Source organism: Magnolia sinica, chromosome 1, assembly GCF_029962835.1.
Source record: "Magnolia sinica isolate HGM2019 chromosome 1, MsV1, whole genome shotgun sequence".
In the NCBI taxonomy this organism is placed as follows: Eukaryota; Viridiplantae; Streptophyta; class Magnoliopsida; order Magnoliales; family Magnoliaceae; genus Magnolia; species Magnolia sinica.
In genome coordinates, this window is record NC_080573.1 from 101,602,138 (window position 1) to 101,615,872 (window position 13,735).

The 13,735-nt window shown below is 39.0% G+C and overlaps 1 protein-coding gene across 1 annotated transcript; it reads right to left on the bottom strand.

Moving 5' to 3' along the window:
* Positions 1-274: 274 nt before the first annotated feature.
* On the bottom strand, positions 275-12,197 carry LOC131252639 (LRR receptor-like serine/threonine-protein kinase FEI 2). Its single transcript, XM_058253291.1, has 13 exons — positions 11,977-12,197; positions 11,730-11,865; positions 11,539-11,610; positions 11,346-11,417; positions 11,183-11,254; positions 9,467-9,538; positions 9,235-9,306; positions 8,785-8,891; positions 8,466-8,639; positions 8,036-8,368; positions 7,683-7,937; positions 1,109-1,242; positions 275-677 (listed from the first exon to the last, which is right to left on the bottom strand). The coding sequence occupies exons 1-13, from the start codon at positions 12,053-12,055 to the stop codon at positions 459-461; spliced, it is 1,797 nt and encodes a 598-aa protein (XP_058109274.1). The 5' UTR covers positions 12,056-12,197; the 3' UTR covers positions 275-458.
* Between the last annotated feature and the right edge of the window lie 1,538 nt (positions 12,198-13,735).

The following is a 13,735-nucleotide window of genomic DNA, read 5'->3' on the forward strand; positions in this document are numbered from 1 at the left end:
GAGTTTTCATTGTTAGACCAGTTCCCGCACCATCGCTGTCTATTTTTTCAGTCCAGCATCATTGTTAAACCAGTTTTGTTCGCTAACCCTGTTCTGGATGCAGCCTACATCCAGGATTCAGACGCACTCAAATGAACACGGGCTGTCGACTATCGAGCAAGTCCGAAAATGGAAGAATCTTCCATTACTCCCCACTAGCAGGATTTTGTACATTTGCCTGTTCAGCAAGGAGCACACCCAAGATGATCCAGACAATCCATCCCCATACAGATCGTGGTGATAATGCTGAGTTTTCCATTCAATAGTGTCTTTTTTACTTGTCGGGAAGACAAGTGCACAGCTGGAATTTCTACAAGGACATGCTGTGATTTTCAATGTGCAAATAGATATATATGGATGACGCATTGTCTGCAGAAAATGGTGTTGCCCAAAACAAGATGTTTGATCAATGGATTTCCTTAGCAGTCAGAATGAGAGTCATAGAATTCACTGAGGCAGGGTGAAATGACCTCTTCTAGCAACTGCAAGATCCTGTTCATTGAGGGGCGATTGTCTGGATTTGCATCTGTGCACCTTGCAGCTACGTCGAGAACTGCTTCAACTGTCTCTGCATCTACATCTTTGCACCTCTTATCCACTATATCCTGCAGCCTGTTTTCCCTCGTCTGTGTATTGATCTGCGATAATTTCCGACATATACATGTATGTGTTATTGTGATGATGGCCCGGAGAATTTAAGGAATAACCAGTAAGGAGGATCGATCACATACAAACAACTGTATGCAGTCCCAAATTTCTTGCCAACGTGTCACTTGTTTAGGACACATGAGCCATGCAGAAGATGAACCCAGTCGACTCATCAGCTGGGACACAACCGTTGTCAAAAAACCAATGGATGACCGCCTGCCTGACTCAATGTACTGGTGACCCCCTAATAAATGGATTGACCTGATTTCCACAACATGTGATGATGGTGGGGCCCACCATTTGTACAGGTGATATGTCCTACAAACGTGATACATTGGATGGAAGATGGGGGTGTATACAGTGGGCTGTAGGTGATCATCTGTCAAAGATCAAAGAAATAAGATGACATGTTTACTCTTACCCAGCCTACAACATTCAAGCCCCGCTTGACAAACAATGGATCTGTTGGCCTCTTGCCAGTTACTAGTTCTAATAAGAGCACTCCAAAGCTATAGACATCTGACTTCTCAGTGGCTTGACCACTGTGCAAGTACTCTGCAATCAGACGGTGGGAAAAGGAAAAAGAGAAAAAGAAAAGTGAATGCTTTATTTTACAATGAACTGGAATTGATAGTAAAGAGAGAACATGACTTGAATGCCAGAATTAGAGTAGATCCTATCCAGTGATTGTGTCAATAGGAAAGGGAAAATAGAGAAACTACATTGCCTGCTTCTGTCAGTAACTTCCAAACTGGCAAGGAGAGAACATCCATCTTATATCAAATCTAAATAGTCACATGTGTGTGGAACCAGCATGTGTGAGAGAAGATTTGTTAAGCAGACCCCAAATAGATCGGCAGGGCTATGATGATTATGATGCTTTAAAGAAAAGGATATGATGATGATGAAACATGCATGCATCCACACGCACTTTTTTTTGGGTACACTTATTGAGGAAATACAGGGCCCTCATTAGTATATGTAAGTTTGCTGGCATGAGCTAAATGATAATGATGAAAACATGCATGCATGGCGTGCACTAAATTATGATGATGAAACGTGCATGGATCTATGTGCACGTGCTTTTTTCTTTTGGTCGATGTATGAACACAATTACTGAGGAATTATAGGGCACTACTCATTAGTAAATGTAGTCTGCTAGAACACAGTACATGTGGGGTCCATGGTTTTGTGATCAATGCATCTGATTTACAACACCTACACCCCATTATGTACTGCTGGTACCCCATAAATCTCTTGGATAAAAAAAAAATCCTAATCATTCGATATTTGACCTTTTTTGTATTGACTGTGAAATGCTCTTTTGTTTCCACTCTTAATCTTCTTTATTAGGCTACCAATGAAATGGGAGATTTCTGGGGTATTCCCCATCAATGTTACATGTGGGGGCAGGATAAATTGGGAAAGGTATTTTCTCCCTCCATGATGACCTCCAACTGCTGGCAATCTTTCATCACTTGTGATTTTGGGATTTCATGGTTCAGTCAGAATGCTTGAGAAAATTAGGGTAAAATTACAGACCATTCGGTATAGAAAGGCACTGAAGTTCTTTTAAACCTTTCATTAACGAAATGCTGTTAAAAAGACATAACTTTTCTTTACATAAAGGATGCTTGATAGGGACATTGCTATTTCCACTTTCAAGCGTGGTCTTAAAAAAAAAAAAAAAAAAAAAAAAAAAAAAAAAACCCTTTGGTTTATTGAAAATAAGGGATTTTTAACTATCCCAATATGGAAACATAAAGTGCCACAGACATTTTAAGGATAATGAATCCCATAGGCACTTTTTGTAAAATCCCTTTTTTTTTGGGGTGGAAATCTCTAGGAATAAAAAGCACAAGATTAGTTTGGAATCTTACTTTTTCATTCATCTTAGAATGAATATTGACGAATCTGGCGAATGTAGAAAATAATTGCTGTTATGGACTCCAGGCACTATCATTCTTGTCTTCAATTCTTAGTTGGGAGAATATCCAATGAACAACTGTGCTAGAAGAATGATCCTCCGAAGCTATGTAGAGGAGAGAATATCCAATGAACAACTGTACTAGAAGAATGATCCTCCGAAGCTATGTAGAGGAGAGAAAACAACCTAGTCTCCTTCTCACTAAAACTGAGAAAGCTCAAGCAACTCCAAGTCCCTTAGAAAAGGAAACTCTATCGTACTTTCCTTTTCCATCAAGGATGCTAGATCAATCTCCATCACTTCTTGATATGACTGGAAACTCTCATGCCTTCCTCTTTCATCAAGTATGCCCTAGATCAATCCCCATCCCTTCTCAACAGGACTGGATGTCCTTGTTGAAATTCTCATATGGGCAGAATTTTAATTTCTCATCCTAAGAGAAATTAACAGTGATGCTATATTTTTCCATTTTCCTGGACTTAGAAAAATCTATTGGACTTCAATTTTGTAATTATCTAAACAATATCATATAATTTCTCCTTCGTAAAATCCATAAATTCATTAAAATAATTGAGATAATCTAACATCTGATTACCATCAACATCCATGTGATCTATTCAATTGTTAGACCTGGAAAACTGAATCCATCCCATGCATCTGATTACCAGAAAGGGCAAATGATCCATATGATCTGATTAAGTGACGGATCCTCCTTATCTACAAGATCTACTGCGCGTCTAGTAAAATAACAAGATTCCCTATTAGACGTAGTGATATATTGAGCTGAATCAAAGTACTGAATGCCTTATGATCAGTTAATCTTTAAGTAAATGGGCGATGTAAATATTAAGGTCAAATGCATGGCCAGTGCACAATCTCAAACCAACAGATAAATGTTGTATGCACTCAAAGAACAAAACAGCATCCAATGTGGCAATCACAATAAGATGTCCCACCTCCTCATCCAAACCCAAGCTATAAGGCTGATAAGCCTAGGGAGAACCATGCCATAGCCCAAGCGACAGATGTAACATCACTCAGATACATGTCTTCTCATGACAACCCAATGATCGACCACAACAACATGCTCATATAAATAAGAATCATGAATTAATGAGCTCATCAGCATATATCAGTATTGGAATGGATGTCCGCAAAATCAACACACGCATCTGTTGCCTAAATAATGCCAAAATATGATCAAATATCTAACAATTGGATCAATGGTTTGGATTACTGAACTATGGGCTCCATTTGGACGGATTTCTGTGCATGAAGACCCCATAATACCTCGTATACATTTTGCAAAATCTCATGCATGAATTGTTATGAAGTAATATTTTCTGAAAGATGTTGTTTTGACTTATCATTATCATCTAGGCCTTATCCCAGTTAATTGTGGTTGGCTACAGGAATCTTGATCCACATGTTGCTTTCACTTGAACAATGTAAATGTCCCTTGGTATTCCTTAAGGGCCTGTTTGGTGTTGTTTCTAGCAACTGCAGAATTGATCCTCAAGAAACAATTATCCGAATTTGTTTCTTGAGAATTGATTATGTGAAAAAGTACGTGTTTACTAAACATGCACAAGAAAAACAGTTTCCCCACGAAAGTGTCAATGGTCAGCATTGAATCCCGCTGTTTCCTGTGGTGTTGCACACTAAGTCTTGGACCTACCTCATTTTTGGAGTCACATCCTAACCCGATATGGAAAAACAGATGGACAGAGTGGCTGTTGCACAGTCATTGCAGTGGACCTCACAATACTGTAGGCGGGGGGTTATAGGAAAGCCATGTCCATTTAATTTCTCTTGAGATGAGATTTTCTAAGCCCCCGCGCATGTGCAATACAAATCATGTACATTTAATTTCTCTTGAGATGAGATTTGCTAAGCCCACGCGCATGTGCAATACAAATCATGTACATGCCACCCATTTGCCATCAGTGTTTTCAGTAGCGTGTGTAGCGTACGCTACGTAGCGTAGCGTCGCAAAGTCGCTACGTAGCGTAGCAGGTAGCGTATATCCCCCGTAGCATGCGCTACAGGGGTCGTAGCATATGCTACGGCTTCAGAGCGTGTAGCACAGGTAGCGTGCCCTACCTGTAATTTTGGGGAGAGCATCGTAAATGCCAAAAAATAAAATATAAAATATAAAAAAATTGTAAGAAGGTGATTTCGGTACCTGTAGAAGAGGTACGCCTGATCGAAAGAAGAATTTGGTGGGCCTTGATTGATAACAGTTGAGTTTCGGTCGTCTACAGGTACGAAAAAACCTCCCCTTTTTCTTTTTTTCTTTGAATGGATGAAAATTTTCAAAATCAACAAGAATTCCAGCGAATAATCTGCAATCTCTCGGGAATTTTGGTTCGATTCGGAGATTTGGGTTTGAAATGGAAATCCTCATATTGGGATTTGGGTTCCAGATAGAAACGGGAAACCCTATACCCCTTTCGAAAATGGCATCGGACCCTTTTTTTCATGCGCGGATTAGCTACTGACAGGTTTAGTAGCTAGACTCGCTACTAAAGTCACGTCACCACGTTCCGTGGGCCCCACCACGATGTATGTTTTGTATCCACACCTTCCATCCATTTGTAGATATTATTTTAGGACAATATCCAAAGATTGAGTTAAATCCAAAGCTTCAGTGGACTCCAACACAAAAAACAGTGGGGACAGTGACGCCCACCCTTAAAAACTTCTGAAGGACACACAAGTTTTAGATCAACTAATATTTGTATTTTCCCTTATTTCATGTTTTTTGGAACATTTGAACAGGTTGGATTTCAAGTAAACATTATGGTGGGCCTTAGGATAGTTTAAACGGTGGGAATCACTTTCCCTATTGTTTTCAATGGTGGGGTCCACTACAGCTTTTTATCTGCCTCATTCTTTGGTTCATGCCCTAATTTTGGGGAGAGCATCGTAAATGCCAAAAAATAAAATATAAAATATAAAAAAATTGTAAGAAGGTGATTTCGGTACCTGTAGAAGAGGTACGCCTGATCGAAAGAAGAATTTGGTGGGCCTTGATCGACAACAGTTGAGTTTCGGTCGTCTGCAGGTACGAAAAAACCTCCCCTTTTTCTTTTTTTCTTTGAAGGGATGAAAATTTTCAAAATCAACGAGAATTCCGGCGAATAATCTGCAATCTCTCGGGAATTTTGGTTTGATTCGGAGATTTGGGTTCGAAATGGAAATCCTCAGATTGGGATTTGGGTTCCAGATAGAAACAGGAAACCCTATACCCCTTTCGAAAATGGCATCAGACCCTTTTTTTCAGGCGCGGATTAGCTACTGACAGGTTTAGTAGCTAGATTCGCTACTAAAGTGACGTCACCACGTTCCGTGGGCCCCACCACGATGTATGTTTTGTATCCACACCTTCCATCCATTTGTAGATATCATTTTAGGACAATATCCAAAGATTGAGTTAAATCCAAAGCTTCAGTGGACCCCCAGCACAAAAAACAGTGGGGACAGTGACGCCCACCATTAAAAACTTCTGAAGGACATAAAAGTTTTAGATCAACTGATATTTGTATTTTCCCTTATTTCATGTTTTTTGGAACATTTGAACAGGTCAGATTTCAAGTAAACATTATGGTGGGCCTTAGGATAGTTTCAACGGTGGGAATCACTTTCCCTACTGTTTTTAGTGGTGGGGTCCACTACAGCTTTTTATCTGCCTCATTCTTTGGTTCATGCCCTAAAATGATATCTCAAAATGGATGGACGGTGTGGATACAACACATGCATCATAATGGGGCCCACGGAAGTTGGTGACGTCACTTCAGTAGCCCACTCGCTACTCAACCTCTCAGTATCTAATCCACATCCTTTATTTTGGGGACGCTGCTCATATTACAGTCGTGAGTCGCGGCGTCATGGTCCCCATTATGATGTAACGTATTTTATCTGCTCCGTCCATCTATTTTGGACACTCATTTTATGGAATGAGCTAAAAAAATGAGTTAGATCCACATTTCAGGTGGACCACACCACGGGAAACAATGTGATTGAACGTTTACCAATAAATTTTTTTTAAGGCCCATTGTTCCTTTGTTTTTGAATTTTTTTCAATGTGGAGACAAAATAACTTGGTATTTTCAGTTTTTTCCTGATTTTTTCCCTTTTAAAATGCCGGTTACTGTTGGTTTTATGTTCTTTATACTTGTATTGTACTTAATGCTCTTAACTTTGGAATTTTTATTTTGAAGAATGTGACATTTATATATTTTGCTTTTTTCTTACTATTTAATATTTATCATATATATATTTATATTTATATATTTAAAATTAAAAAAATAGAAGTATTGTGTAGCTTACGCTACACGCTATGCTATTTCGCTACACGCTACAGAGGCTTGAACGCTACGCAACACGCTACCGCTATTTAAAACACTATTTGCCATCATGGCACATAGGTCCTAGATCCATCCATTAGAAAGCCACCACTATATTGATGCCCTAGCCCAAGAATTAGGTTAATCCACTGGTCAGGTGAGCCATAGTTTGCAAAACAAACGTTCGGCTCTAAAACACTTGGCTGAAGTTTTCTAACCCATCCACCTGTTTCCAATATAGGGGCCACCTTCTGAGTAAACCGGATTAGTTTTAAAGAAAGCACCGGACCAACCAGATGATAGATTTGATCTCGGACCTACGTGCTATGATGGCACATGTGTGGTGTATGGCTCTATACTCTGTGTGCAATTAACAAACCTTCCTACGCACTATGGAAAAAAAACCGTAATTTTAGAAAAGAAAAATTTGATTAATTAAGTGGCTAACCAAACACTCTTAAAGTCTAAAGAAGTGATTTTCAGAATCAAAATCACAGAAACAAATTTCTAGCAAATCCTAACAGGCCCTAAGAATTTTAAATATACCAACTAAATGTCAAAAGGTTCAAATTGGCATTAATTAATACTTACTGCCCAAACCAGCAATCTTACATAATACATACATACTACCCAAACTAGCAACTTTAACAAGAATGGAAGAAGTCATGTTTGCCAATACCTCAATGCATGTAAGTAAATAAGAATATAAAACAGCATACCTGGTGCCAAATAACCAAAAGTACCCGCAACCACAGTAGTAACATGGGCATCGTCATCAACAAGAAGCTTGGCAAGACCAAAATCAGACACATGAGGCTCCATGTTTGCATCCAGGAGTATGTTGCTGGATTTTATGTCCCTGTGCACAATACGTGGACAGCAATCATGGTGTAAATATGCTAGTCCTCGGGCAGAACCAAGAGCTATTCTTAAACGTGCATTCCAGTTCAGTGGCCGCTCTTCTTGCCCATGTTCTGAAGATAACATGGAGAGAGGAAAATTAGTAAGAGCATACAATTCCGAGATAGTGAACAGCAGTTTCTAAGTCATTATCCTTTGGAAGGTTAAATACCATGTAGAAAATGATCTAAGCTACCCAAGGCCAAATAATCGTATATGAGAAGCTTTGAATAGGGAAGCCTGCAATAGCCTCTCAGATTGACAAGGTTTATGTGTTTGATGCTACCCAAGATCTCAAGCTCTCTCTCAAAGATCTGATCAGACCCTTCACGACTCCTATCGATCCTCTTAACAGCAAATATGCTAGAATCATCCATCACCATCTTGTACACAGTACCGAATCCTCCTGATCCCACAACATCCTCTTCATCAAGTAACTCAAGCTTTTTTATGATCTCATGGGAAGAATATGGAAGATCACCGTGAAACGTCACAAGCTTGGTGCCTAGCAGTAGAAGATATATTTAAAAAACATGAGAGAAAGAGAGAGAGAGAAATGGAAATCAAAGTAAACAACAAGATGAGATGATCTTCCAAATAACCTGTATCATGGTCAAGCTGCTTATCAACTTTTGTGTATTTTTTGCCTATTTTTCCTTTCTTTGATAGTAAACAGATCCAAAGGAATGCAAGGAGCACAACAAGGGCAAGACCCATCGTGGACATGGCACCAATCAGGACTCCATTGAGATAATGTGACAATCTTTTTGGAGGAACTGCTGGAGGAACTCCTGAAGACGTACAAATGAAAGGGAAAAAAAAAAGGCATCAGTTTTTTGACAAGTTCTTTATTCCATTTTCGAGATTGAGAGAGAGAGAGAGAGAGAGAGAGAGAGAGAGAGAGATTCCTACAACACTTGCCTGTGGAAGCATCGTTACCCGAGTGTGGTAACACCACAGGGAAGCCCAGTGAACTCCGACATAACTTCTGAACTTGCAAACCGCACAGGTCTAAATTGCCAGTAAACCTGCACAAATTAATCGAGGCCTTCACTACAATTCCAAAGAGACACCACCCAATCTTTGCCATGGAAACACATGGAAGAAACTGGCTTTGGAAACACATGAGTGACCCCATTATAGCCCTGACAATGTTCCTAACTAAAAAATTAGATCAAACCATATCTGTGAAATACCACTGGTTAAGGTCAGATATCACTCAGATTTTCTTATGGGTTGTCCATGATAAGATCAAAGATCAAATTGTAACAAATGTCTCGCTATCTGTTGATCCCTCGAGCATATATATTTGCAAAAACCCACTACATATGAGTCCAAAATAAGCATCTTGAAAAGCACGGTGCGACTTACGAGCCGTTTTTGAAACTGCCAAGAACTCCATTATTTGGGATTTCGCCAGAGAAGAAGTTTGTGGATAAGTTCCTGAGATGATTAACAACAGAAAATGACCAAAAACATACTGAGGAATTGAGAATGAAAGGTTAAAATAAAAGGTCCATAATCTGATTCTAATGCGTGCTAGAAACGTCCAATCAGAAGGTCAACTACAATAGGAGCAAATAGCATGCAATATCCAGCTTACAGAAATCGCAAATGACTGAGGTGGCCAATAGAGGCAGGTATGGATCCTCTTAGTGAATTGCTTGACAAATCCCTACAATGTACGAGGAAAGATTCAAATGAAGTAATAAAAAGGAAAGCAGGAAACTCAGCACTAGTAAGAATGATGAATTACATGACCCTTGACCTGAAGATATGCATACACTGTTTTCCGTTTTTCAGATAGTGCAAGTGGCTGCCCATGGTTAATTGATTAACCCTCGGTCTGTAGGTTCCCACAATTGATGGGCAAACCCCAAAAATTTTCTAGATTGAAAGAAATCTAGCCACCAATACTATGCCTTTTCTTCTCTCATTTGATCGTGGCTGTCTGTTTGCAGGCCAAAAGCTGAAAGGTTAGGATTGTCATATCACTCAAAACTTCAGCCCATGTTTGGATATCATGTTTCCATGGAAAAAGGAAATTAGTTTTCTTTGATATAACAGGCCATAACGTTCAGATATGATAGAAATGAGAAGATTTCATAGAACAATAATTATGATTTTGATGCATGACAATTAACCACTTGCTCTAAAAGCTCAAACTAATAGAGCATGGCGAATCAATCCCTGCATTAATCACCCTTCGTGAGGAGTCTCGAACACGAGACCTCCTGCTACGATACTACTTTGATGTAGGACAATTAACCACTTGCTCTAAAAGCTCGAACGGATAGATCATGGCGAATCAATCCCTTTATCTTATAGCCCAGGCCCCACATCTCATGAGTTAGAACCTTAGCCGAACTCTCCTCGTGGGCCCCACTTCACACGAGCAACCCGCCTCACACGGGTTGCCCACTCCGAGTGTGCCCCTGCATCCCACAAGCCACCCCACTCGAGCCCAGTGTGAAAATGCCCCTGCATTAGATTCTCACTTGCCATCCAAACAATACCCCTAAAGTTGGAATCCACTTGTAATGATCATTGAAATAATTATTTGGTAACAATGAACTTTTCCATTCCACCTGAAATCCAAAACATTCCCTTAGAATGGTCCATTCATGGCAAGGCCTGATGGATCCATAGGCCCTGCTTGTAAAAAGTGAAAAACCCAGTACACAGTGCCTCTCATCTGCGCGAGAATCATACAATTCCTCCACAATAAATGCAAAATAACAACACTAAATTATTATTTTTTTACTATTAACCAAAATGGAACAAAGGGTCACAAAATTCTGGGGAGTAAAATGTTGGACATAGGCCAGTGGGGCCCACTAGTGGGCAATCACTAGTGGGTGGGTCCCATGTGTTTAGGCCTCTTCCGTTAGAAGATGATTTTCAAATATAAATTTGAATGAGGATGAGGATATAGGGATAAGACCGGATAACTTCTGGTCTCATCCTTTCCTAGAAATAGGATGAGGCTCTCTCGTAAAAAAATTATCAAGAAATACAGAGAGTAAAAAGAGGAATAGTGGTTGATATATAGAAATTTGTCCGTTTAGCTTGTCCTTGGGACGATCTAACCCATAGATCGTAATCCGGGGCCATCTATACCGTTGAATCAGATGGGTGATTAGACCCATCTGCTCCAGTAGTGAATAGGCGGGCCGCTGGATCTGGACCGTTCATCTTCGGCTTCGTGAAGGTTTAATATTGTATAGACCGTCAGATCTTGAGGGCTCACAGTTCTGCACTTCCTAACATAAAAGAAGAAGAAGAACAGCAAGTCGGCAATTCGAAACATAAATCTTACAGGATAACAAGATTCAAAAGATTTCCAAGCTCCGGCGGAATGCTACCTTGCAGATAATTAGCCCTCAAATACCTGCAGAAAACAATATTCATGTCTATAGAACACTGCAAAAAACAATAATAAAATAAAGAAGGGAAGGAATTCCTTCTCTCAGCCGACTTACAGTGCTCTAAGATCTTTGCATTGTGTAATTTCAGCAGGAATGTATCCATGTAAGCTGTTCTGATGAAGTGCCCTGACACCCTCAAAATTTAAAAAAAAAAAAAAAATCAGGAAAAAAAAGAAAAAGAGAAACAGAATTTATTTTATTTTTTTCGTAATTTTTCATTATTATATTTTATGAATAGAAATCTCACAGTCTGTGTAATCGACTGAGTTTCCCGATTTCTGGAGAGATGATGCCGCCGAGCTGCATGTAGGGTAGGTTTCTAGGCAGCGGAAAAGAAAGGACAATACAAAGTCATAAAAGAGATGAATGCAAATAGAAGAAAATGGAATGGGTAGATATGAATGGAAACAAAAAAAAAATGCAGGAAGGAGAAAGTACATAGAACGGACGGTTTGGTCATTGAGATGACAAGTAATGCCAGTCCAGTTGCAGGGATTGGGATCTGAAGCTTTCCAGTTTTTCAGCACATGCCGAGTGTCGTTCCAACCCCCTTTTATTATCAGCAATGTCTTGCCTGCACACAACAGATAGATAGATAGATAGAGAGAGAGAGAGAAGAAGAAGAAGAAGGAGGAGGAGGAGGGAATGATGGGTTTTCGTTGCATGATGGGTTTTCGTTGCATACCATCTTGGGTGAGAGCGAAGGAGGAAGTGTTGAAGAGTAAAGATGCTGCTGTAAAAACCCAAAACCATAACAACTTCATTTCTTCACTCTTCTCTGAGCTGTGTGTGTGTGTGTGTGTGTGAGAGAGAGAGAGAGAGAGAGTGTGTGAGTGATGAAGAAGAGAAGGGGTGGAAATGGTAATTATGGTGAACTCCACAGCAGGAAGTTCTGTAATTATGAGGAGCGAACAAAAGACGAGGACAGGAGAAAGTGGGGGTTATTTGATACTCCGGCGAAGTGCGAAAGTTGATACTCCGGCATCCCGAATTCCTAAATATGGAGCCCAGTTGAGTAAAGCTGTGAGCTCACCATAACGTGTGTATTTTATCCATGCCATGACGGGGCGAGGATTAGGTAGTACCCCCGCCTGTTCCGAGCTCGGGACAGGCAGAGGCTCCGAGGGCCACTGAGGGGCAACCGTAAATTATGAGTTTTATCCTCACCGTCCATCCATATTTACGTATCATTTTAGATGGCTAAAGGAAAAATAAGGAAGATCTAAGGCTCAAGTGGACCACCCACAGGAAGTAGACGTAGTAAGGACGCCCACCATTGAAACTTTCTTTGGGTCCACCGTGTCAATTATTTTTCATCCAACCTGTTGATATGGTAATATACAATTGGATGAAGCGAAGAGATAAATATTGTCTAGGTCCAAAACTTCTATCGTCCCAACAAAACTTTCAACAGTAAGAATTTAATTCCCACTGTGTGATCCATTTGGGCACTGTACATTTGTTATTTTTGGCTTCCTAATCTAAAATAATATGTAAAAATGGATGGTTGATGTGGATAAATTTCATCCGGGTTAGTACCCAATCGGCGCTCACCACACCGTATGTGTTTTATTCATCATTTTGTAACTTTTTTTGGGGCACTGGCTCAAAATGAGTGATCAAAATCTCTAATATACCAACCGAAGGAAAAAATAGATGAAGTGGTAATTTAATGCCCACCATTAGAAACGTCTTAGAAGCCAATCAAATTGATATTTGTAGGGTTTAGTAATAAAATAGATCTCATGAATGCCATGACCATACAATTAGGCATGCTTTTGAAAAAAAATAAATTAGACCTCTAGTGCTGCATAAAGTTTTTGGGATGAAAATGTCATTACATTTTGTTCTTCTTTTTCTTTTTCCTTATTTTGTTAAAAAAGAGACAAAAATTGAATGTAAAAAATTATTTAATATTTTATTTTCTATTTTGAAAAAAAAAAAAGATAGAAAATATTGGAGTTGTATTTTTCCTAATATATTTATCTTTTTTGTTTATGAGAAAAAAAATAAAATAAAAGAAGAAAGAAGCTAAGCAAGGAGGAGGCATTTTTAAAAAAAGAAAAAAAGAAAAAGGAAAAAGAATAAGAATGAAAAGAAAAAATAAAAGAAAAGAAGAAATCATTAAAGAAAATTTTAAATTTATTATTTTTATTTTAAAAAATAAGGAAAAAGAACTAAGGGCCTATTTGGGAGCATGGATTTAAAACTCCTGGATTTGAAATCCTCCTACACCCTTGATTCAAAATCAACTTTAATGCAAAAGTAACTATGCACGGTGTATTTATAAAGGTTTGAATTTAATTACTAAATCAACATTAATATCTTAAATTAGTATATGTATGTAATATTTGACATAATGGTTATAATAAGCCTGTGACATATATACTTTACTCGAAAATGATGAATTTTCAAGTCTTGGATAGGCTACAAGCATAAGATAA

Coding starts and splice junctions, on each gene's coding strand:
- LOC131252639 (XM_058253291.1), bottom strand. CDS start 12,055: ATGAAGTTGTTATGGTTTTGGGTTTTTACAGCAGCATCTTTACTCTTC. Junction 11,866..11,976: donor CTTCGCTCTCACCCAAGATG/GTATGCAACGAA, acceptor TGTTGTGTGCAG/GCAAGACATTGCTGATAATA. Junction 11,611..11,729: donor GACCAAACCGTCCGTTCTAT/GTACTTTCTCCT, acceptor TCCGCTGCCTAG/AAACCTACCCTACATGCAGC.